Source organism: Anguilla anguilla, chromosome 5, assembly GCF_013347855.1.
Source record: "Anguilla anguilla isolate fAngAng1 chromosome 5, fAngAng1.pri, whole genome shotgun sequence".
NCBI classification, from domain to species: domain Eukaryota; kingdom Metazoa; phylum Chordata; class Actinopteri; order Anguilliformes; family Anguillidae; genus Anguilla; species Anguilla anguilla.
The window spans coordinates 61,917,942-61,942,660 of record NC_049205.1 but is presented as its reverse complement, the minus strand read 5'-3'; the positions used below and the strand labels follow the sequence as shown (position 1 = coordinate 61,942,660).

General features: G+C 47.7%; 1 protein-coding gene and 1 long non-coding RNA gene across 2 annotated transcripts in view; both read right to left on the bottom strand.

Moving 5' to 3' along the window:
• ndst3 (N-deacetylase/N-sulfotransferase (heparan glucosaminyl) 3) overlaps positions 1-7,705 on the bottom strand; it is a 100,178-nt gene extending 92,473 nt beyond the window's left edge. The window contains exon 1 of the mRNA XM_035416557.1: positions 6,638-7,705. Within this exon, the coding sequence (XP_035272448.1) occupies positions 6,638-7,672 (1,035 nt within the window). The 5' untranslated portion in view covers positions 7,673-7,705. The remainder of the gene's footprint in view (positions 1-6,637) is intronic.
• An 875-nt stretch (positions 7,706-8,580) lies between these two features.
• Positions 8,581-24,236, bottom strand: LOC118227098. The gene is made up of 3 exons (XR_004765158.1): positions 23,864-24,236; positions 21,150-21,205; positions 8,581-11,115 (listed from the first exon to the last, which is right to left on the bottom strand). It is a non-coding gene; the product is annotated as an uncharacterized LOC118227098 (long non-coding RNA).
• Between the last annotated feature and the right edge of the window lie 483 nt (positions 24,237-24,719).

Here is a 24,719-nt window from a genome sequence, read left to right as displayed (position 1 = left end):
TCTCTCCCTCTCTCTCTCTCTTGCTCTCTCTGCCTCACCCTCTCCCTCTCTCTCCTGCTTTCTGTATCTCTCTTTCTCTCGCTCTGTCTCTCTCCTGCTCTCTCTGTCTCGCTCGGTCTCTCTCCCTCTCTGGGTGAACTTTCCCCAAGGCCTGACATTCAACTCACACCTGCTCCGGAAAAAAAAAAGAGGAGGAAAAAAAAAAACAACATGCCCTGAAAGGAGAGGTACAAAGGGCCCGTGTTCCCCATGTCAGGCTCCTCTTTTCCTCCCTTTCTCTCTCTCTCTCTTTCACAAACCATTTCTCCCTCCCCGCTGACCCAGAAGCCCAGGGCTGGTTCTGCGTATGTGGCCCGCCCAGTGTGGCTCGATGAAGGCCCGGCATGTCCAGCGGGGGGGGGTGGGGGGGCAGAGAGGAACGGTGTTATTCACACGGCTACACACATCATCCGGACCTGGAGCACATTCAGCGCGTCATAGAGACCAGATCTCAGTCATAATACACAGCCGTGTGTCAGATCCGATTCTACGCCCCGCTCTCCTCCTCCACCTTCCGCATCCCCCTGCCTCGCCCCCGGCAGCCCCCTCCCCCCGGACGTTTGAGCCATGGAGAACGTTTTGACCTGGAGCACATTCAGCGCGTCGTAAGGACCAGATCGCAGTTATAATATATGGCCGTGTGTCAGATCCGATTCTACCCCCCGTTCTCCCCCCCCCCCCCTTACCCATCCACCCCCCTGCCCCCCCGTGGCCCCCCCTCCCCCCGGACGTTGGAGCCATTACTCAGGTGCATGATGGGGGACGTGTCGGCGGGGCGAGGAGAGTGACACTCTAATCTTCCACGTCCTCGGCTGACTGATGAGCTGGGGGCGGTGGGGACCTGAGCAGCCATCTCGAGGGGGGGGGGGGCGCGGGGAACGGTGCGGGACGCGCTCTGACAGGCCCACAGCGGCCCCGCCGTCCCATCTTCCGGGCCCCGCCTCGCCCCCCCAAAAAAAAAAAAAAAAAAAAAACTCAGCTCAATTCCACGGTCCCGCACCTGCCGTCCCACCGGGGGAACCGCAGAGGACACCGCCACGCGCCCCTTCTCTTTACGGGACGGTCCCGGGAACGCCGCGGTGCCCTCGGAACGCTCTGCTGCTAAAACTGGGGGGGGGGGGGGGGGGGGCGGCTTCTCAGTCTCGTAAACATGCTGCACATATATGTATATAACTGAACAACAGTAATAACTGTTATGTGCAAGCAGAGCAGGCCTAACTGATCATTGTGAGACACAGACCTGAACTGCGGATAGCTGCATGCCTTGTTTTCCAATACGTTCACCCCTACAGGTAACATGTCACCTGCAGAGACGGCACAGCACGCTAGCACATGTGGCTAATCTGCGCCATTCACTTCCAACATTCACTTCCGAGACACCCTGGCTGCATCTAATGGATGCAATTTCGGTCTCGACGGCAGTTTTATGAACGTGTGCCGTCAACAATTACACACGCCGAGCAGATTTTTTTTCGGCCGCTCTCTAAGCACGCGCGGTGAAAGCTTAGTGCTCAGCAAAAGCAGAGAGCGGAGGAAGGAGGAGGCCTCCATGCTGAAAGCCTGAACTGACTGTGCTAATATCTGCCTGAAAGGGACACACAGTGCATCCTTTACCAATGGAGGAACGTTTTATTTTTATGGGGGATTAAACAGACCCTGACTTCAGTAAACTTCTTTCCCCTGCTCACAACCCACCCAGGCACCTTGTGTCAGGACCAAATCACCCCCTACGGCTGTTCGATGGAAGTGTGATTTCACATTTACGTTTTACAGTTTTATTGCCAATTGCTACATTTCCTTACAGAAAAAAACTATATTCTTCTATATATGGAGAAGAAACAGGATAGCCTTCTCTCGCTCTCTGTAAAATTTGTTTTTTTTCTGGAAATGCTTTCAGTCTTATGCCTTTGAATGAAACTTCACTTTTGTATTGATTAGCAATTTTCCTTCATCCAGTTCCAGCAGCAGGACTACAGGCAGACACACAAAAAACAGCACTGTGTCTCTCTTAAAAACAGCCAAGCATCTCTTCTACAGGGAGTGGACAAGAGACTGAGTGAGCGAGTGAGTGAGTGAGTGAGTAGGTGAGTGAGTGAGCATGTAACTGAGTGAGTGAGTGAGTGAGTGAATGAGTGTGCGAGTGAGCGAGTGAGTGGGTGAGTGGGTGAGCGAATAAGTGAGAACGTAACTGAGTGAGTGAGTGACAGAGTGAATGAGTGTGTGAGTGAGCGAGTGAGTGGGTGAGCGAATAAGTGAGAACGTAACTGAGTGAGAGAGTGAATGAGTGTGTGAGTGAGCGAGTGTGTGAGTGAGCAAGTGAGTGAATAAGTGAGCACGTAACTGAGTGAGTGAGTGAGTGAGTGAATGAGTGTGTGAGTGAGCGAGTGTGTGAGTGAGCAAGTGAGTGAATAAGTGAGCACGTAACTGAGTGAGTGAGTGAGAGAGTGAATGAGTGTGTGAGTGAGCGAGTGTGTGAGTGAGCAAGTGAGTGAATAAGTGAGCACGTAACTGAGTGAGTGAGTGAGAGAGTGAATGAGTGTGTGAGTGAGTCAGCGGGCGAGCGAGCAGGTGGACAGCAAAAACAAATGGTGCTCCTTAGAAGCTATGGAGACAGGATATGCAACTACAGCAATGAACCAGAGGATGAAAAGACTGCCTGCATCACATTTTTTTCTTGGGCCTAATTTGATTTATTTGCTCAATCCCTGCTGGAATTTGGCGGCTGCCATTGCCTGCCTGCCTGCCTGCCTGCCTGCCTGCCCCCCCCCCCCACCCCCTCATGCCACAGCAGTACTGGCTGAATTCCAGAACGTTCTACCAGCTTTGCATACAACTGACCCTAAGCTCCCTGGGGTAGATTAGGCCCACAAACAAGTTTAATAGGGTGTGACTTCAATAAGGCACAAATTATTTCTGTTTGTGTGTCTGTTTTTTCCTCCCCATTGAGGCCATCTTTAAAAGAAAAAGCCATCTTGCGTACGTAGATAACTTTTCAAGCTCAACAAATAGAACGAACGTTCACCAGCCGCACCAGACGTAAACCATAAGACACGTTATCTGTACGCAGACGATTTTAACCTGTGAAAATTAACCACGTTTTGGATCAAAATCGCAGCACAGTTCCTCTCCTTTGCCGCTCTGCTTCTTAAGAGTCCCACTCCAACTCCGCGGCAGCAGTGGGTGACCTCAGGTCAGGAGTGGGCGGGTGCCCTACCGCCATGCCTGAGGAAATAAAGCCCTCAATTTAAGAGTCTGATACCCCCTCTGGCTACAGAAGAGTCCTCGGGACAGGTTTACTGAACACAGGGCACCTGCAATAAGGAAATATTTACCTACAGCGCCAATTAGCGAAAGGAACGAAAAAAAAGGCGTATCGCCAAATCCGTGTCAGTGCGCGCCGAGTGCAGTTTACATCTGCTTTCCCCGAGGCGTCACATAAAGGGAGCTGTGAGTTAAGACGCACTCACCGATGAATAACATCCAGCGGCTCGTAGCCGTACTCCGCATTGTTCTCCCCTGCCACGCTTCTGTGGTCCTCCTCAAATTATATTACACATCCAGACGAAAGTACCGACTGCAAAAGGCACTCACAGCCACCTCATCCAATGCCACAATTTGGGCAGCAAATGCACTGCTCACACATCTTCATTATTATTATTATTAGTAGTAGCAGCAGCAGCTGCAGTAGTAGTAGCAGCAGTAGTGGTAGTGGTGGTAGTAGTAGTATTTGTTGTTGTAGAAGTAGTAGTAGTAGTAGTAGTAGTAGAAGTAAAAAGGGTTGCAGTGTAGTGTAATTGCTAGGGAACAGGGTTTGGTTCCCAGGTGGGGGTAATGTTGTTGTACCCTTGAGCAAGGTGCTTAACCTGAATTGCTTCAGTAAATATCCAGCTGTACAAATGGATAATTCATGAAATACAAAAAGATATGTAAGCATCTGCTAAATGCCTGTAATGTAATGTAATTTAAATGGAATAGAATGTAGTAGTATAGCTTATTCAAATGTTCACCACAATTTTCAGATAAAGTCTTTACTTACTGTGTGAAAATGTATGTGTCAAGCAGGAAATACAAAACAGCAAACCCATTAAAATGTGCTAGCAAGCTACTTGTCTCAATCTAAATTTCAGCCAATATGACATCATTATCATTACCGTCCAGGGAAACCTTCGTAGATTAAATTTTATGTACAGTACATTCACACAGCAGGATATTTTCCTGAAGCATGTCTGAAGCAAGTACCTAATTAAACCTGTGACTATTTGTTTACAAGCCCTGCTCTTCAAAGACTACAAAAACACAGCCAAGACCGCGTAAGTGGTGTTTGCATATTCCAGTTCCCTAAGAGCTTATGTTGACAAAGCAGGCCAAGAGGAAGAAAAGGGCTCTTGACAAATAGGGACCCGGTCCCCATTAGCCTCTTAGCCCGGTGAAAGAATGAGACTTCTTTCAAGTGGGATGGGGTGGGGGGGGGGGGGGGGGGGAGAAAAAATCACTCCCACAGGTCAACAAGGCAAGATGAACCGATCGATAAATAAATAAAGTTACAGGTCCGCGCCGTAAAGCACTGCATCGTGGGATTGATGACCGCAGGTAGCAAGGTCAGCGCCATTTGTATTTGTGGGGAAAAACAACATTGTGCGGGAGCCAGCGTACCGTGGAAGCGCGCCCGCCATAAATTCTCCGCGCGCGGAGCGGACCCACGAGCCGCGCGGCCTGTCTGCCCAACAGCTGCTCCTCACTGCGGCCGGAGAGGCCTTTAATATTCACACGATGCGAAAAAGATATTTCATCTGGCTGTTATTACAAGAAAACAACGAGAAAAAAAAACAATCAATTTGAGAAAACAGGCATGTCGTCAATGTTTAACAAGACATCTGGAACATCAATTCACTGCCCGGGTAGGTGTGTGATGAGCGTCTTAGTTACAGCGTACTGAAGCAACACCGAACAACAATATTATCCTGCAGTTCGGGACGCTGCGATGTGCTCGAAGTGGACTTCACAAGGGGCGCCAAAGACGGGCACAAAACGTCAAACCTAAACGGTGGCAGTGAAGTATAACTGAAAGAGCGCTATTCCAAAATGAATTCACCCAATCAGCAGCACCTGTACCCTGTCGACTGCACATAAAAGGCTACTTGTAAGAAGCGTTTCAGATCAAAACCGCACAAGCGCTGCTTTTGACGTTGTCTGCCTGCAAGGATCAGACGCCAGACTGGAGGTGCCGTCTGTGCAGAGACCGAAATCACACACGACGATGATGATGATGAAGATGATGACTTACACAAGCATTATTACTGATAACCTTTTAAAATTATAGTCCCGGTTTTAAAAATGTTGGAAATGCTTCCTTACAACAAAGTCATAAATAGAATCCAACAACCTACATTTTTGCGTTATATTAGGTTATTAATTTGGAAACTAAATTGTGTAATATTAGTGTAGGATTTTTTAAAATATGTTTTGACTCATTAGTTGAACACAGCACATTGTTTACTGGCAGTTTAAAAAATTACATTCAAGAATTATCATTTCATCCAGGCTTTAATTTCAAGTACTGCCGTTACTCAATTAACCTTTTCAGTCTAAAAGTGTCAAATAAATTACTTCTTTTTCGTAAATTCATATTATGTGAATATAATTATAATGCCAAAAGATTCTTTTTTTTTTTAGAATAAATTCCTTTAAAGCGTGTTTACTTCATATTCTGCTTTGGTTAGGCGGGACAATGTCTTGACAGATGTCCCCACGGCACACAACAATGACAGAAAAGGCGGCTCATTCCAGGACTAATGACGGCGACGGCGCTGGGGCATCTCGGCCATGACAAAACGAGCCAGCGTGGCGCGGAGCAGCAGGGACAGCCGCCTTTCATCAACAGCGGCTCTTAAGATAGCCGTCCGCCAAAAGCGCCAGCATAATGCCGCCGTTTCAATGCCGGGGCCCAGGCGCAGTTCGCATTGAAATGTTGAATTGACCCCCCCCCCATTCTCGCCCCCCTCCCCCACCCCCTCTTTTTTTTAAAAGCCACCCGAGAGAGAGGAGGCCTCTGCGGCGGGACGGCCTGGGTTCCTTCCCAAACGAGCGGGCGGGCGAATCGCTCTGGGTTCCTTCCCAAACGAGCGGGCGGGCGAGGCGCTCTGGGTAACGCGGCGGCTTTGCGGCGCTGTCCCGCGTGAGGCCGTCGGGCTGAGAGGCCGTCGGCGAGTCATGAAGTCAGCGGACAAAGAGGAGCCCCGGAGCCCGGGAGCAGCCCTCGGGGGAGGGGGAGGGGGCTCCCCGAAAAACACGGGGGGGTTGAACGTGGGAGCGGGAGTGTGAGGGCCATTCAGGCTTTTATCCCCCTTTAATGGGCCCCTCTGGCCCGTTTGGGAACAATGAGCCCTCAAGAACTCAACAGGAACACCCCCTCACCACCTCATGCCCAAAAAACCCAGCACACCACCGCCCCCCAACCCCACCACCGCACACCACAAACCCAGCACCACCCCCCCACTGCCTCACGCCCAAAAAACTCAGCACACCACCCCACCACCCCCTCCAACCCCACCGCCTCACGCCCAAAACCCAGCATCCCCACACCCTCCCCCCCCCTTACCTTCACGTCGTTCACGTTCATCCTGGTGCCCTCCTTCCCCACGAAGATGTCGTCGATGTCCACCAGGACGTAGCGCTCCAGGGACAGCGACAGCCGCTTGCCCGTCAGGTAGGACATGGCGTCCACCAGGATCAGCCGGTGCAGCCAGTAGTTGAGGTTGTTGCCGAACAGGACGCGCTGGATGCCGTCGTGGAGGCCCAGGTCCTGCACCACGGTCACGTACAGCGGCGGGCCGCCGAAGGCCGCCGGCGCCGGGGGCAGCGCGTGGTTGTTCCCGCCGCCGCCGCCGCCGCCGCCGCCGCCGGGCTCGCCCGTCTGCCGCGGCTTGGCCATCAGCACCGGCTCGTAGGTGGAGTGGTTGGAGTGGAACGCGGTCCAGTCGTCGCCGGGCAGCGGGCCGCGGTCGGCCTCGGGCCTGGTGACGTGCAGCAGCGGCGAGCGCGGGTTCACGCAGCAGTCGCGCAGCCCCAGGTTGCTGCGCAGGTAGAGCGGGAAGCCCCGCAGCTTGGCCAGCGGCGGCGCACTCTCCGTGGCCCGGTGGAAGCCCACGACGCCCACGCTGTACTCCGTGCAGTACTTGTCCAGCAGGTCGCGGTTCCACGAGTCCATGTTGACGTACTTCATCATGTTCTCGTAGATGACCAGAGCGTAGCGGCCCCGGCCCTTGTGCGTCAGCGGCGGGATGTCCCCCTTGCCCGGCGCGATCTCCGCGCGGTACTGGAACCGGTTGGACTCCAGGACGGCGATGATGTCCTGGCCCAGCTGCGAGTACTGGCTCTCCACGAACACCAGCACCACGGGCTCCTTGCGCGACGGGTCCATGGGCTTGGCGGTCTTGGCCTCCGCCAGGCGGTAGGGGAGCAGCTTGAGGTCGGCGCAGTCCAGCTCGGCGGCGCGGTCCGACAGCTCCAGCTCCTGCGCCGGGGAGCCCGAGTACAGGTAGTAGGCCGAGACCAGGACGCTCACCATGCAGAAGGTGGCCAGCAGGATCACCAGCCGCCGCAGGTTCCTGCGCAGCTTGATCGCGAGATTCATGGCTGATCGCCACCACCACCACCCCCCCCCTGCCCCCACCCCCTCCCCCCTTTACACTTCCCTCGCCGGATTAACCAAGCTCCTCGTCGTTCTCGCGCTCGCTCTCTCTCTCTCCCTCCCTCTCTCTCTCTCTCTCTCTCTGCGGTTTTCGGACAAGTTCACTGTCCCAAAGCCGGGGTGCGGTGAGGTGCTGTGGGCTTCATGGCGTCTTCATGTAACCATCGCAGGACATTGGGGAGGATGCTTTCCGGATCTTCGGGCGGACAGGGGTCTGCTCCCGGCAGAAGGCGGAGAGAGAGAGACAGATCGCGCAACGATCCGGGTTCTTCCGCAGACAGGGAGAGGCGATCTCGGTGGCTAATTCCCCACGCAGTCCTTTCGCTGTTACCTGCACAGAAAGGTTTTTTTTTTAAAAAAAAAAAATGTCAGCGCAAGACTTGCAGGTTCTGTTATTTAAGAGCACGTAGAATTATGTGTAGCTGGAAAAAACTATGAAAGTTTCTTCATCGAAAGACACTTTCATAAATCAGCATGTTTATAAAAAACATTCAATAAATCTGTTCTTTGGCATGCTCAGATCAACACTTCATCTTGCTTTACCTTTTGGATTACCTGTTCAATTATTAAAGGGGACAATATTTCATTGTTTTAACCTCCTACACATATATATTCATTTTATAATAATCCTGACCATATGGCAAACTGGTGACCGGTCATTTTTTTTCTTTCTTTGCAGTCTAAGATGCACTTCAGTGCCGGAGAGTACTCCTGGAGAGTACGCTTCTGGGCCTCCAAGACCCAACCAAAACGCAGCGTGTGTTCGGACTGCGCCCCGATCCTCCCTGGGGGGGGTGCGCCGATCTATAAGAAAGTTACTCCTGGGGGGGGGGGGGGGGGGGAAGCCAAGAGGAGCACTTGAAGCCTCCAGGTTGTTTTCAATCAGCACACTGTCACTTTGCCAGCTGTGGCCGCGGGTTCCCCAGGGTGGCAGAGGATTCGGCAAACAGGGGCCGCGATTGGCTGCCGCTGACTTCACACGGGGATTGTGGGAGAACAAAAAAAAAAAAAAAAAAAAAAAAACTGTAACCAGAGGTTCTATTTGCTCATCTTCTATAATAAGCCGGCTGAATTGGCAGCGATAACAAACGGCGTGTTTATTTGGTGAGTATATGTCTACAGGAAAAAATGCATTCATTGAAATGCCGCCACAAACCCTTTTAACAAAGGGGGCTTAATTCAGAATCAGTCTTAAGAAGATATTATTGCTGTACCACCGCCAGCTCACTTCAGTATGCAGCAAGTAATTATCCCGATAAAAGAAAATAACAAAGACGGACAAATGCGACTTCATTCCAAACTATAATTTCGGTTAAGCAGTGGCAAAAACTAACCAATCCAACATCAACTTTAAATGACTATTTCAATTCCCTGCTTTTTACACAGCCGCACTAAGACAATTGAGGCAATTAATTCAATAAAATTTTCATGAGATTCCGGCTCAAGATAATCCCATTCTCTGATTGAATCCCGAGGAAAAGAGGCAAGGAGGCTCAGAAACCGCGAGGATCAAAATGAATTATGTAATACAGCGAGGAAAAAAGGAAGGGGGGATTAGCGTCTGAATGTATGCATGCTAGAAGAAAGACGGCCCTCTCACCCACAGCAAGGTCTCAGAGCAATTTAGTGCAGCAGAAAAGAGAGTCCGTGTTTTGTTTTCCTGTCGAACACCTGTGCCTCCTTCACCGGCGCAGACAAATCAAGCCCAATAGCTGCTTCACGCCCACGGGAAACAAGATATATATAGGCCCACAAAAAGTACCCCATTTCTGTTCTTTTTTTTTAATCATCCCCCCCCCTTCCAGCAAAGAAGGAGATCTGGGGCCGAATGTCAACGGTTTCGCACACCGTGGTCGCATCTGATTTATGGAATAAAGTCTCAGGACTGTGCCAGATGCTTTTTTTTATGCGGCTCCACATTTCCGCACTGTCATGTTAACTTGGAAACACGCGCTACTACTTATCTCCGCGGATGAGTGATGCCTTCGGGCACGGGAGCCTCTACGGCGCGTGCGTCGAGCGCGCATCGGCCAGAAAAGCTTCTATTTTCCATGAAGTGAACTTCCACCGCTAGGGGGCAGCTATTGCCAACATGTCAATAGGAAACAACTTCAACGTAACTTGATGCAAGTGTCCAAATGTAGCCTGTTTCATCGTGTAGGTAAAAAATTATATGTTTAAAAAGTTCGTACTGATAAATATAATGAAAAAAAACAATGCATGCGTTTAGAAACCTTTGCACAAAAATGTTTCAAAACGGCACGCAGTTATCTGAATGCTATTCATTTACATTTCTCACTCAAATGCACGTTGTATAAACCGTGTGTTTTTGTGTTTTAACGAAGAGCGTACGTGCGCCGTAAGTGAGAATTTAAAGTTTTCCCATAAGAGACGACGACCTGTGTGGTTTACTAATGTTCCTCGGGCAGTTCTGCAACATAGCCTTTGATGTAGTTAACCCCCGTTACCCTTTCACGTGCTCTATGCAATAATAAATCAGAACTGAAACGCATGCCCGCGTATTTCCATCTCAGAATCACTTTCCTAATTGCATCCTTTGCACTCTGTCCCTATTGTGTATTTGTGCGCATAGTATTACTGTAATTGTACGTAGTTAATTTGCCTTTAAAAAAATATTGTTTTAAAAGGCTATCGGGTTGGACCCGCGCATGTAGGCTACACGCTGCGAATATCTATTGTCTCTCTGTCGTAAAAAAAAAACACATGATAGGATGCGATTACGATCAAAATAAAACTAATTCCCAATCTATCTGGCGGTGAACATTGCCCCCGAAATAACCATCGCATGCGCAGGACCTAAGGAGGACCCTGTCTGTTTTCAGAGTCGTACGATAACAAAAGCCAAGGATGGGTGTTCGGAGATGCACCTAAGAAGCAAGTGAAAACTACACGCGCATTAGACGGATGCTCGCAAACTTATAATCAGTATAGCCTACGCTACCGGTATTTCGTTCGCTCAGCTCCCACCCCAAACATGGGCTGGGGGAGTCGGCGCGTTCACTTACCTTCTCCAGCCGAAATGTGCCTGCCGTCGGGGTGAAGAGAAAGGGAGACGCCGCGCGTTCCGGAACGATTTCTGGGAGAAACTCCTTAAAATGCTGCCGCTCTTGTGACAGAACAAGGGAGCCCAATCCCATTCTCTCCACGGCGCTGTTTGAGATGCAGCCAGCTGGAATGATTCAGGGGTCCATTCACGATTATCCTCCCGCAGCCCCCCTTTTCTGTGCTACACGGATTATAGCGGCGGAGAAGACACAAGAAGTATTTAATCACGGCGCGAGAAAATCGCGGCAGCTGCTGCTGCTGCCGCTGTCCCCGTCCCCGTCGTCTCCGTCGCCCGAATGCCGCCCGTCTCCCTCGCTCACCTACGGGAGTAAAAGAAAGAGGAGACGCATACGGGAGGAGGAGGGGGGGGGGGTGATTGACACAAACAGCCAATTCCTCCAGATAATCACGGTAGTCGTTCAAAGGCTAGGAGCCATTTTGGTCGTTTGGACGTTGCACATGAATCCCTACATTCCCCGGGAAGCTAATTCAGCGCTCAGCTGAATTCCTCCCTCCCGTCTCGTGATTGATTGGGCATTCCCGAAGGATGCCCCGAACCTGTCACTGTGTTGGTCGTGCCATTTCTCTTTTTAAAAAAAAAGAGAGAGAGAGAACCATGCCTCTAACAGTGCAGGTGCAAAATATCAACCCGGCTCCACCTATAGTTAATGGCCTGAAATGAAACCTCGCGCGGAATAATTTATTATTTCTCCGTCTTTTTTTTTTTTTTTCATCTTCATTCATTTCCTCAGTCAGCGGAGCTAAGGCACAGGTTAGGGGGGCTTATGCTCCCGAGCAGCAGAGATCATTAATTAACAGAACCGATAGCGGATACAATTCTGCTTTTCTTTTAATGCTTTGCCGCACCGGTTCATTCCAACAAAAAAGCAACATGCTCGTGTATCTTGTTAAAGAACATTTTTTTTTCCAGTGTATTATTTTTTGCATGCGTTTCTTTAGTAGCATACGACATAGACAACCAGAAGCAAGCTAACAAGAGTCTAGAAACTTGGAATCACAGAACAGATCTGATGTGCGAAGGAATACCACAGAATAGATCTTACTTGTATTTTTAAAATACACATATTTTATTTATTTATTATTTTGAAACACGGGTCAATTTCTAATGCCATGAATGTCAAGGGAATAAATGCAAAATAAAACAATCACTGAAATAAAATTTTAAAATCATGTGAAAAATGAAATCTGACTGGATATAGACTATGCACAGCGCGCGGGAATCACTCATAAAGTATTTAATGTACCGTCATACATATGTTCCAACCAGTGAGCTGCCGCATTACTGGGAGTTCGCGAGCCCTGACGTGAAAGAAGCCGGTGCCAGGTGACCGTGGTGCTATATTGGAAGGCGCGAGGAGACCGTGCGGCTTCCTGAAGAGTCTGCTATAAACAGTGGGATTATATACAGGCCTTGTTAGTGGAAACCGTCGAGTGAACACACGCGGCGGCGTTCTTCCCTTTAGTGGGCTCGAGGCTCAGCATTCGCCGCGACTGTCTGTCAAGAGGCTCCGGTGCCTCTCTGAAGTACCCGCTGATTTATGGTTTAAAGTGCCACTGAATTCAAACATAATGCAACGGGAATATGCCGCCTCTCCGTGCTCGCCCGCCCCCTTATTGCGCGAGACGGAGCCTTGGGAGCGCGACGAATGTCTCCGGTTAAAAGCAGTTCTTCGATATTTCGCACAGTTTCCATTAGTGTCGCCTCATTTGTACCGAATGTGAAGAGCTGGCAACGTTTCAGATCTCCTCCTCCGACCTTTCAAACGCTTTACGGGCATTGGACGTTTCCGATATCTAATGCATTATCGAAGGTTTAATGTGCACTGTAAATAAATAAATAAATAAATAAATATCACCGTTTGTTTGCTTCGTGCCTCTGTTGTTTACGGGGTCGTGGGCTCAATGGTCCATTTGCCCTAAGAGAGATGAAGGCGGAGGAAGTTTACGTCGTGAAGATGGCCGACGGTGGGGGGGAAAGGGGTTGTCTTCCATTCAAATTCAAATCGACGCACAAAGACAGCCCGCCGGGCATTGTGCTGATGTGAAGACGACAGTTCGTTTTTCGAGGGCTCTCGACAATACGCTACACTCTCAGAATAACTTTTGACTGCTTGACTGAAAAATCGACGCGCGCATCCTAGAGCCTGCGAGACACAGGCTCTACCTAGACAAAAACAGACTAAATTTGATACCATCATCATCATCATCGTCACCACACACGATGAGGTATTTGAACCACAGTTTACTTCACCACACGGTTACCACAGATATAAAACAAGCTCAAGCAAAGCAAAAAAAAAACAAAACAAACAAAAACAAGACCAGGTCAAAACCTAGTATATAGCTGGACCTAACGCACTTCATCCGGCCGACCTATGGTGTAACTTCATAACTCAGCCGACCAATGGTGTAACTTGATCACTCACTCAGTCACAGACATTTGTGTTCGTAGGGCTGGCCCCGTTGTTGCGGTCCAGCCTAAAGAAGACCAGGTTAAAACCTAGTATATGGCTGGACCGAACCGACCGACGCCACTGACATGCGCAGTGTAACTTTATCACTCGCTCACTCAGTCAGTCAGTCAGTCAGTCAGTCAGTCACAGACATTCGCGTTTGTAGGGCTGGCCCTGCTATTGCGGTCCAGCCAAAAAAACAAACAACTTCTTTTCCATTACTTTATCATGTCAGTTATGGCTAGAAGTGTGGCATACTTATTACTGTGGCCAGAAGGTTTGTGGATTGATTTCTAGACAGGGTTACCAATGTGATTAATCTGAATCAATACGATAAACTAAATTTATCACTCCAAAGGGAAATTAGCCTTGGACAACAAATTTTGCTTTTTCACAAAATAGATGATATTACACAAATAAACAAATAAATAACACAGCCTACCCATATCCTATGTGATAAATATAACAAGAGAGGCACACTCACACAGTTTAACATAGAGCATAGGTATTAAAACTGCAAAAGTTTACTGAAACAGAAAGCAATACGCCTAACACCAATAACAACAGCGACTTCAGTATAAATCCAATTGACAAGGTGAATAAAAAAAGATTAAACATGAATATAACTGCCAACAAGAGACCATGTCTGCTACTTTGTTTAGTCTTTTAAACTCTCAAAATCACTCTTTTGGTGATGGGAAAACCTATTGTCATCGATGCAAAATGTTAAAATCATGGTGTAATTATATTTTTAAAAACAGGCCCCACTTGAGAATATTAGTTTCTCAGATTCCCCCCAAATCTCCAGATTCAGGTAACTTAATTTTTTGAAATAGCATTTTGGTTTCTAAAGTTCTCCACAGATTAATGTTATCATTAAATGTTTATGACATGCAGGTGCTATGAGATTATTATACATTGTTTTGCCACATTATCTCAGACCATATGCATGCATGGTCAAATCTATATGCTCTTCAAGGTGCCTATTTGCATTTTCTAGAAAGTTCCCCAGCTGTACACGACCTGGGATCCCTTACCTAGGATTCCTGCACCTTCATGCTAATGGTTAATTTAACATGGCAGAGCAGTAGGCCTACTTCTAAAATCGTTATGATGTGGTCATTGTGAAGGCACATTTATCGTTGCCAGCATGGAAGCTCGATTAAGGGAAAAAGTGTAATAAGTAGTCGAAATGGTCATGCTTCGTCATTTTTAATAGACTTTTCTTTGACTATTTGCCTCCGATTACCTCTGACGGGTTAGGCCTCTCAGTGATTCTGGGTCACCGGGTCAGAAGCAATGAAATTTCCCGCAGTTACTGTCCCAGTGCATTTTACACTCGAATTGATCGTGAAATGCGATAAGATAGCTAAGCACTGGATTTGTGTTGAGCTAAATCTGCTCGCTTAAGGAAATTAAGGGTTTCGTGTTAGGTAATTAGGTACCGTGGTACAGTACGTTGATGAACGAGGTTTCTGAGTCACGGGGGATTCTCTTGACCACGGGAGAATTTTTTGCCGCTCTCTGCTCAGCATTAAAACCCGTAAAACCGCGCGTCGCCGTGATTTATCAGCTCTCTGTTTTCACTCCCCGCCGCGCAAGCTGCTCAAATCAGCATCCGCACGTCTTCCAGAAAGTGCGACGGAGGTATCGAGCGGTTATCCGCGATCCCCGCGCGACCGAGGGAACGCCACTCGCTGATCGAGATGGCGCACGCTCCTTCCTCAGAGTTCGGAAGTCGTCACGGTAAGGGGGCACCTTAAAAAAAAAAGAAAAAAAAAAAGAAACGTTTCCCTCGTTGGCAGCGTTTAAACAACGGAACGCGGGCGGGGACAGAAGATAATGGATTCCTCAGTATGATGTGCACGCCCACCACCTACCGCCCTGGGCAATGGTAAACAGCGTACGGGCCAGGGTAAACAGGATAATTTTGGAGGACAATGTAAGGCAGAATATGAGTATCCAACACGGATTAGGAGAAAGCCAAACTGAGCTGAGGGTGTAGGTGGGGGGAGGGGGGGGAGGGTTACTGATGCAGTGCACCCCTCTGTCGTTCTGGATAGCAGGACAGACAAGGTCACACAATTAAGGACAATTTAGCCACGCGATTACCTCTACCTGAGGTATGACTGGACGGTATGCCGATGCAATGCAAACCCCTACCTGGCTCCATGTAGGTACAGCAAATTAAACACTGCACCAGTCTAACACACCTTGGGCTGAGGCAGGGCAGTACCTTAACCTTAAAGCCATTTAACCTGGATGCATAACACTGGGGCTGAAATTGATTGTAAGTCATATGGGAAAAGAAATCAATAAGTAAGCATTTGAGTATGAAGCTTGGGGAAGGTGGGGCAGCAGTGTAGTGTAACGAGCAAGGAACCGGGCTTGTAACCTAAAGGGCACGGGTTCGATTCCTTGGCAGGACACTGCCGTTGTACCCTTGAGCAAGGTACTTAACCTGCATTGCTTCAGTACATATCCAGCTGTATAAATGGATTGCAATGGAAATGCTTTGTAAAAAGTTGTGTAAGGATAAGAGCTCTGGATAAGAGCATCTGCTAAATGCCTGTAAGATAATGTAAAGGTGCTTGGAAGGATGTACAGAGTGCTGGGAACAGACCAAGCAAAATGCCCTTTAATGAGTCGCTTATGAAGTCTGAGCACTTAGGGCTAGGCTAGCAAAACCCTGTCCTCAGGTGTTCTTTCACCAAAAGACTCCCCCCCCCCGGCCGCCATTATCCCCTTTAAACCCCAGGGCTTCTCCGCACTCCTCCTTGCCTTTGTGCCCAAGAGGGCAGGTTTCAGTCAAAAACCCTCTAAGGGACTCACAACCTCACAATGGCGGTTAAGCATTAAAAAAAGTATTTTCAAAACGACGAGAGAGATTATGAAGGTTCGCCTTACGCCAGCGTGCGCTCGCTGACAAGCATTAGACTAAACGCTTGTACTAGAACATAAAAACTGTGAACAAACAAACAAACAATAAAATAAAATAAAGAAATACATCTCAGAGGAGTAAATGTCGACTGTGGCCAGGAGTTCTGAGTAGCAAAGCTCAACTGGTAACAGCGCTTCCCAACGAGGGAAGGTTTCAGTAGGGCGGGGTATTTCCCAGCACAGTGTGCAACAGTGCCCCCCTCTGGCGGGTTGGGTACGGGCATTTTGCCTGCAGTGCCTGTGCAGTGTCTAAAGCTCGGCTCAGCGGCCGGGCTGCAGTGCGTGAGAAGAAGCTGCAAACGGCAGTTTGCCTTTAAAAAAATTAACCCAGGAAGTCATGAAGTCTTATCAAAAACTTTATACCAACCGCATAGGAACGGGTGGGCCAGGGGTGGGGCACGGCCGCCTAAATAGCATCCTGGCCCCGCCCATTGACCTGGGGTGAACCACCGCACCCAACTGTGAAAGCTCACCTGGGTCGTTCTGTCCCACCCAGCTCTGTGCAGGCCCAGCTACACCAATACAGCTACACTGCTGCTTTATACTGAGCCAGGTTTACTTGGAGCCCTTTTACAGGTTTACAAAGTTATAAAAATGGCTTCATACAGCTGGGTTTTAAGCCTTCTCTTTCACATGAAGCGGTCTCTAATGTCTCTCCATCCTTTTCCTCCCTGTTCGCTGCGCTCCTGCCCTGCTCAGTTCTGCTCTCCACAGCCCCCACAGTAAAAAGGGAATCCCGCGTTCCTGAGCACTAGGGCTTGTTAGCACATAAGTGAACCCCGCGTGAACCCGTGACCCGGTACGGCCATTGACCTTTGACCTGTGAAGGGAGACACAATGAGATTGGGAGGGGAGTGCCGTACGGAATACAAGCATCGCTGTCCGTCACCTGCACCTGGCAGTTTAAACTCGTTCATCTCCGTATGTATGTTATACTGATGAGGGAAGAGAGGTTCGGTTACGCACGACTTCATGATACGTTTCTCTACACCAACTCGCGCTCAATGTCACATGGGTTGTAAGGCTGTGTTCACTATCCAGGTAGATAACAGCATTTCAGAGGGAATATCCACTCACTGAGATTTCTCTGTGAAGCAAACAGCTCCACGTGATTGGACAGAGGTCATTAATTGCTCGAGACGGCGTGTAATAGAAAGAGAATATGGTCAGCACAAAATATCTAAACTTGGATTCAATGCTCAGCATAAACAATAGTGGGAATCCACTGTTGCAGCATCACCGATTACAGAACAACCAACGGCAAAGAAGATCCTAAAATAATCCACTACACTGGAATGCTTACTTAAGTCAAGGGGGGTTTGAAAGAGCACTTAATCCACAAAATGTTTTTTTCTTTCTTAATCCAAAATGAAAAACGTACCGGGTGAATAGAAACAACAACAAAAAAAGGGAAGGGCAGAAGAGCTGGAAACCGAGTGATTGCCCAACAGGGGATATATGTATGAGCTGGTGTGGGGGGGGGGGGTGGTTGGGGTTGCGCAATTGTAGACAAAAATATGGTCTGGAATCTGTGGTGTTTCTATATTGGAACAGCGGATCGCGTGGATGAGGGGGGACATCGCGACTGTGACGGGACCCTGCAGGAACTCGAGCGCCGTTTTCGGTGTTTCTTATCTCCGCCTCGACTTGAACCCGTCCCCCCCGTTCAAAGAGTTTAACGCGGCCTCGCTCGACACTCACGCGCCACCCCCCCCCCTGAGTAAATGGAATTAGGCGGAGGGGAAATTTCCATTATCAAATCTATTATGAGTTTAATGGGATCCCCCTACCCCTCGGTCTGCCGCGGGGATGGCTTACTTTGGGCCGATTACATTTCGTAACGCTGGGATCTAATCCCCCCCGCCGAACTGCCACGGCGGGGGGGATTAGAACCCAGTCTCACCGTCTCGCCGAGCTCTGGCGATGGCCCGGGGGGGCGGGTGCCCTCATCTCGGGGCTTCTGGGAGATTCCACGCCTCCGTGCCCCTCTGCCCAAACGACGGTTACGAATCCACAGCTGTCCCCGAGCAGATAAGCTCGCTGCGGGTGGGGGGGGGGGGAGCGGAGGAATTTCAGTTCAGACACCACGGTCACGGTCGCTTCGCGCGGTAAGTGAACCGCTCTTCGTCCCGAGCGGAGACGTGTTCCCGATGTTCGTTTTGGAGCTTCAGGTGATCGGACAGGGCTGGATTAGTTGTCTTCGGGTATGCTGTTGATGCTGTTGCTATGGGTTACGATGGGCAGCAATGTTGGCTACAAGTTAGGAAATGGGGGGGGGGGGTGGTTTGTGATTAACAGGGCACGGGTTCAAATCGCTCCACCTGTAGCGGCAAGCAAGGAAAGTGCGTAACTGGAGTTTCTCATGTCAAAATCCAGGTATAAAAAGTCTCAAAATGTCAAATTCAATCAAAAGTCATCCAGGGTAAGGTATCTGCTAACCAGATAAAACCAGTTAAAAGAAATACGCTTGAGGGTTGGGGATATACTATATAATACATTTAGTTTATGTACTAATGAAAGCAAACATTTGACAAATGTACATGTACATGAATGTGTTATGGAATAGATTTTGGTGAAAGTGGGGAATATGTGTTTGATAGTCATTACTGATATTAACAGTGATGCGCACATCCAACACAAATTGCAACAAAGAAAATCAGATCATTGTGTAGCTATAGCTGTGCCCTGAACTAACCAGTGCCATTTCACGGGAGGGAAGAAACAACTACAATTCCCTGCATACATCATGGAATACGAACCATAGAATATAATTACAGAAAATATCTTGGAGCAATAAGATGCATTCCGGTTGCAACTCCATGTAGCACTTAAATTGATGTTTCTCAAAGGTATTTCCTACCAGTGAAAAGTTCTTAGACAGCATTATATTATCACTAACAGACAGACAACTTGCCATTATAGCCTAAGAGTGGAATTTTCAGCCCACATTCTTAAAACTTTCACCAAGAAAGGAGATTTATATCTATCCGAATGACCACAAGGTAGCATGTCTTCACACAGTTTTTCAAATACGTTTTTTTAAATAAGCTTGACAATGTCGAATAATCTGAGTTTAGGTTTTGTGCTCGTCACAGCTGTACACATATTAATACCAACAAAAATGCAACTGCCTTTCTGTTCACAATCCATAAAAATAAGGACATGCTTGGAAAAAATAAAAGAAGAAAAAATTTGCATACAAAATTGTCGCTACTAAGGTGTCCCTACTAAAACAGCATGTTCATGTTCCTAATGAAAGGCTGTTCTGGTTGTGACTTAAATATGTTCATTTATCAATAGGCTGTGGAACAGAATGTACATAATGTGCTTGTATTATAGAACATAAATTCAGACCTGCAGACCTGCATTTTCAGTGATGATGTCAAAACGTATACTGCAGTCATGTATTCATTATACAGTACATGCAAATTTTCCATATTTTAAATGGCATCATATGAGTGAGTGGTTTTATTAATTAGGCTGGCTTTTTATGACCACGTACGTTCATAGTACATGAACCTTTAAATTCTTTAAAAATGATTAAAACTGAATTAAGGACAAACAAAGACTTCCAGGGACAAACGGAATATTAAATTCTACATAACCTGTATGATCTGCTGACACTGCTTTGATTTTCCTTAGGTCTGAATTTGAGCCTTTGTTAGCGTTTGTTAGCCTTTGTTAACCGTTTGTTTTAAAAGTTGTGTAACCGAAACGCGGAGCTGAGCGCACCTGTACGCGCGGCGCTGCTCTGTTGCGCGCGGCGCAGCACGCTAACTGCGCGGCTTCAGCACAAACCTGCGGACGACCTCCGGTTAGCGGGACCGTGGTGGAAGAATGACACTTGAGGCAATTAATCGCCTGCTCGTGGAGACAGCGGATTAAAAGTCTCATAAGCTCTCGTTCCCTGACATCATTAATTCTGCAGCAAAGTGATGCAGGGTTTTCAAAATTCTCTTCTAACATCGTTCAGATCTGTAACTGTAAATAACTTCACTGTTGAATGGTCTTGTTGCCACAATGCTAAAGATGAATATACTACATATGAGAAGAACATTTTGCACCAAAGCCAAAGATAATAAGTAATTTTCATTTGAATTTTAATGACCTGGAAGATAACTGCTAGAAAAAAGTTTCAAAAGTTTTCATAACATTTAAAGTTCTCAAAATTGTCGGACAAAAGTAGGCTACTGTCATCATTATGTGGAAAATATTTCTCCGAAGTTCTCTTTGTTGTTAAACTAAAAAAACACCTAATTTAAAAAACCTATTTATATGTTGAAATCTATACTATACATTTTTAATCTAAGACTAACCCCAGTTTAATTAACACAAACCTTATTCTATTGGTATTTAAGATTGTGTTTTCATTATTTGATGGCTCATGATTATCAAGACTCAAGACAAGATGTCAAGACAAACATCGAAATGTTAGAGCATTCATTTAAACAATTCAATGTGCAAATAGGAATAGCATAATTGTAAATCAGAGCAATAAATTATTGCAGTTCCAAGTGCTGTTTGGTCCTCTCTGATGATGTAATATATTCAGATTTGTTTGATGATCATCACAGAAAAGAAAATCAAATGAATTCCAGTATCCCAAATTACAAATCAACACTCTACAAATGTCTACAGTAACAGATGATGTCGAAACACAGAAAAAAACAATAAAAAATAAAAAATCCCACCAAAAATGCTGACATGTCTATACGACCGCGCAAATATTGAAATACATTTGCGGACCGAAGCAAAGCCAATGTTTAAATGCCATTTGAAAATGATTAATATTTTATGTGCAGAGTACCGACGGAATTGCAACGTGAGGTCTGGTCGGACACCCCCCTCCAAATTAAAACCACTCTGCCCTTACCCCCCCCCCCCCCCCGCTTGAAAAAAGAGAAAAGAAACACAGATGACGGACGAGTGTTTTCACCCACCTCTCCGCACAGAGGTCCTCACTTTGCATCCAGAACCGGGACCGGTGGTCCGGAGACTGTGTGTATGGGCACAGAAGGGTAGTGCAGCGTCAGAGAGGGTGTGTGAGGTGAACGCAAACATGGAGGACGCCCACGCACACACACACACTGCGCATTTGTGCACGCGAGTACACGAGGCCTCTGAAGCTCCCTGAGAAATAACACAGTTCTGCGCGTCTCGGAGTAATTGTCTTTGAACACGGCGTCCTACCAAAGTGCGGGGGTGGAGAGGTGTAGGTGGATTACCGCAAGATGAGTGCAAGTGGCAGTAACCACACAATCACAAGCATGTGCGCGCGCACGCACACACACACACACACTCATACACACATGCACACATACACACGCACGTACACACATGCATACACACACACACACACACATACACACACATGCAATCACATATGCACGCACAATCACACACAAGTACATACATACACTCACATGCACACACACACACACACACACACACACACAAACAAACACATGCATATACACACACATGCACACATACACACACACGCACACACACATGCACACACATGCAATCACACATACACACACAATCACACACAGGCACATACATATACACACACACACAAACATAGAAACACACACACACACATGCAGACTGTAAACATAAACTCAAATGCACATACACGCACACAAACACACACATACACACACACATGCAGACTGTAAACATAAGCTCAAATGCTCATACACACACACAAACACAAATATACTAACAGGGGAAAAAAAATATCCACAGGAAATTAAGTATATTTTATCAGAAGATGGATTCCATGTCCCATATCGTATTGGCCGGTACCCTATCTGCAAGCTGAAGCACCTCCTTATACCCTGAGGTCAGACATTTTTCAAACCCTCTTTCCGGATCACAGACAGGATCTAGTTATTTGTGTGCTGATTTCATCCTGATCCAAACACTAAAAGATTCAGTCCACTTACAGATTTCCAAATATAAAATTATCCAAAAGGCATCAACCTTCCCGGACTTCCCCAATCAATTAAAAATCATTCACACACACACACACACACACACACAGAGATGCACACACACGCACATGAATGCATGCGCACACACACACACGCACATGAATGCATGCACACACACACACACACACACACACACACACAAATACACACAGACTTCTGGGTAGCGTGAATTTAAATGCTCCACGTACTGCGTATTGTGCAATTCATGCCAGATCAACAAACTCTCTGGCAGGCTCAGTAAATTCTTACAATAAAGTTAAATTATCTGCTCTATGGTAGATGAAGGTCATCATTTATTTTTTACGTAACTACACCCTGCAGCATTTTTAAAACGAATGCCTCCATGTGTCTGTAATGAATTTCATAATTAGGCTTTTTAATTCAGCCATTGATTCTGATGTATTTGTTAAAAAAAATGAAACCTTCGGAGTCGATGATGAGAAGGGAATGTGTTTGCTGTGTGATTTCTGTAGTTTATGTTGTGCGGGTGGAAATGTTGCCGAAAGTTAATTCTGGATCGGGGGGATGGATGAGTTCAGGCGGGGCAGCAGGGGGGTGGAAAGGGGGGATGAGTTTGGGCCGGGGCAGGGGGAGGGTGGGGAGGGGGGATGAGTTTGGGCTGGGGCAGGGGGAGGGTGGGGAGGGTGGATGAGTTTGGGCCGGGGCAGGGGGAGGGTGGGGAGGGTGGAGGAGTTTGGGCCGGGGCAGGGGGAGGGTGGGGAGGGTGGAGGAGTTTGGCCCGGGGCAGGGGGAAGGTGGGGAGGATGGAGGAGTTTGGGTGGAGCAGCGGGGCAGGGGGAGGGTGGGGAGGGTGGAGGAGTTTGGGCCGGGGCAGGGGGAGGGTGGGGAGGGTGGAGGAGTTTGGGCCGGGGCAGGGGGAGTGTGGGGAGGTTGGAGGAGTTTGGGTGGAGCAGCGGGGCAGGGGGAGTGTGGGGAGGTTGGAGGAGTTTGGGTGGAGCACCGGGGCAAGGGGAGTGTGGGGAGGTTGGAGGAGTTTGGGTGGAGCAGCGGGGCAGGGGGAGGGTGGAGGAGTTTGGGTGGAGCAGCGGGGCTGGGGGAGGGTGGGGAGGGTGGAGGAGTTTGGGTGGAGCAGCGGGGCAGGGGGAGGGCGGGGTGCTTTGGCTCCCTTGCGGTAATCAGCCGTAATTTTGCAACCGAATAAAAGCTGAGCGATGGCCCCGCGCAGGAGGCCAGACAGACTGCACTGCAGATTCACTTTTCATCTGCCCCCCGCAGAGAGACACACACACGCATGTGCACACACACATACACACGCATGTACGGACACACATATACACACGCGCATATGTACACACATATACACATACACGCACGCATGTACACACACATACACTGAAACACGTGCACAAACACACACACGCACACACTCAAACACACTTAGATTATACACACACATGCACTCAAACACATATACACAAACACTCACATGCACACATACACTCACTGTCACCCACACAGAGGCCTGATAATAAACAAATCTGATAATAAGTAAAAATGTCACATATAAATCTGTATAGTAGTGCTTGCTTCAAAACATAGGATTAAACTCAGAAGCAAAGTTTAGATGATTTGCAAGACTGATGTGGGTGGCACAGTGTCTGTTGCCCTGGTAACAGTAATAATCCAATAAATACCTCATGTCACCTAGTAGAGGTCCTCACCATCAGCGTATCCATGGCATGAACTCATAACAGGTCATGGGAATGAGAACCTGTTCACAGAAATCATACACGTAAGCCGTAGGCATACAAATAAAGTGGGAAAAGGGACATATGTAACAAAAACAGCATATGTAAGTTCAGTTAAAGTAAACTTTTCGATAAACAAGCAGCCATGTACTGGCTGTTTTGACTTTTTTTGTGGGGAAGGGGGATTAAGATTAAATAATGGAAATGAATCTTGTAATTGTACAAACAGCCCATAGAGCTTCCACACGCATCCTTTTATATTCAAATAAATTCAGTTATTGGGTAAGAAAGAACGAGATAATAAAAAACACTCATGCGTTCACCCAGGGTGGTAATGACTAGTGAGTGAAGTAAAGATAGGGTCAGAGAGCAAGTTATTTTGTCATTTATTTCTTCATTTATTTTATTTAAAGTTTATATAACCAGGGTAGTTCTACTGTGTACGTGTGCGTGTATGTGGGTGTTTTTTTGTGTGTGTGTGTGTGTGTGTGTGCGTGAGTATGTTTGTGCATGCACGTTCATGCGCGTGTGTGACTGTGTGTATATCTGTGAGTGTGTATGCGTGTGTGTGTGTGCCTGTGTGTGTGAGTGTGGGTGTGCGTGTTCCTATATGTTTGTGTGTGTGTGTGTGTGCCTGTGTGTGTGTATGCGTGTGTGTGCGCATGTCAGTGTGTGTTTGCATATGTGTGTGTGTGTGTGCATGTGTGTATATGTGTGGGTGTGTATGTGTGTGTGTGTGTGTGTGTGCCTGTGTGTGTGAGTGTGGGTGTGCGTGTTCGTGTATGTGTGGGTGTGTGTGAGT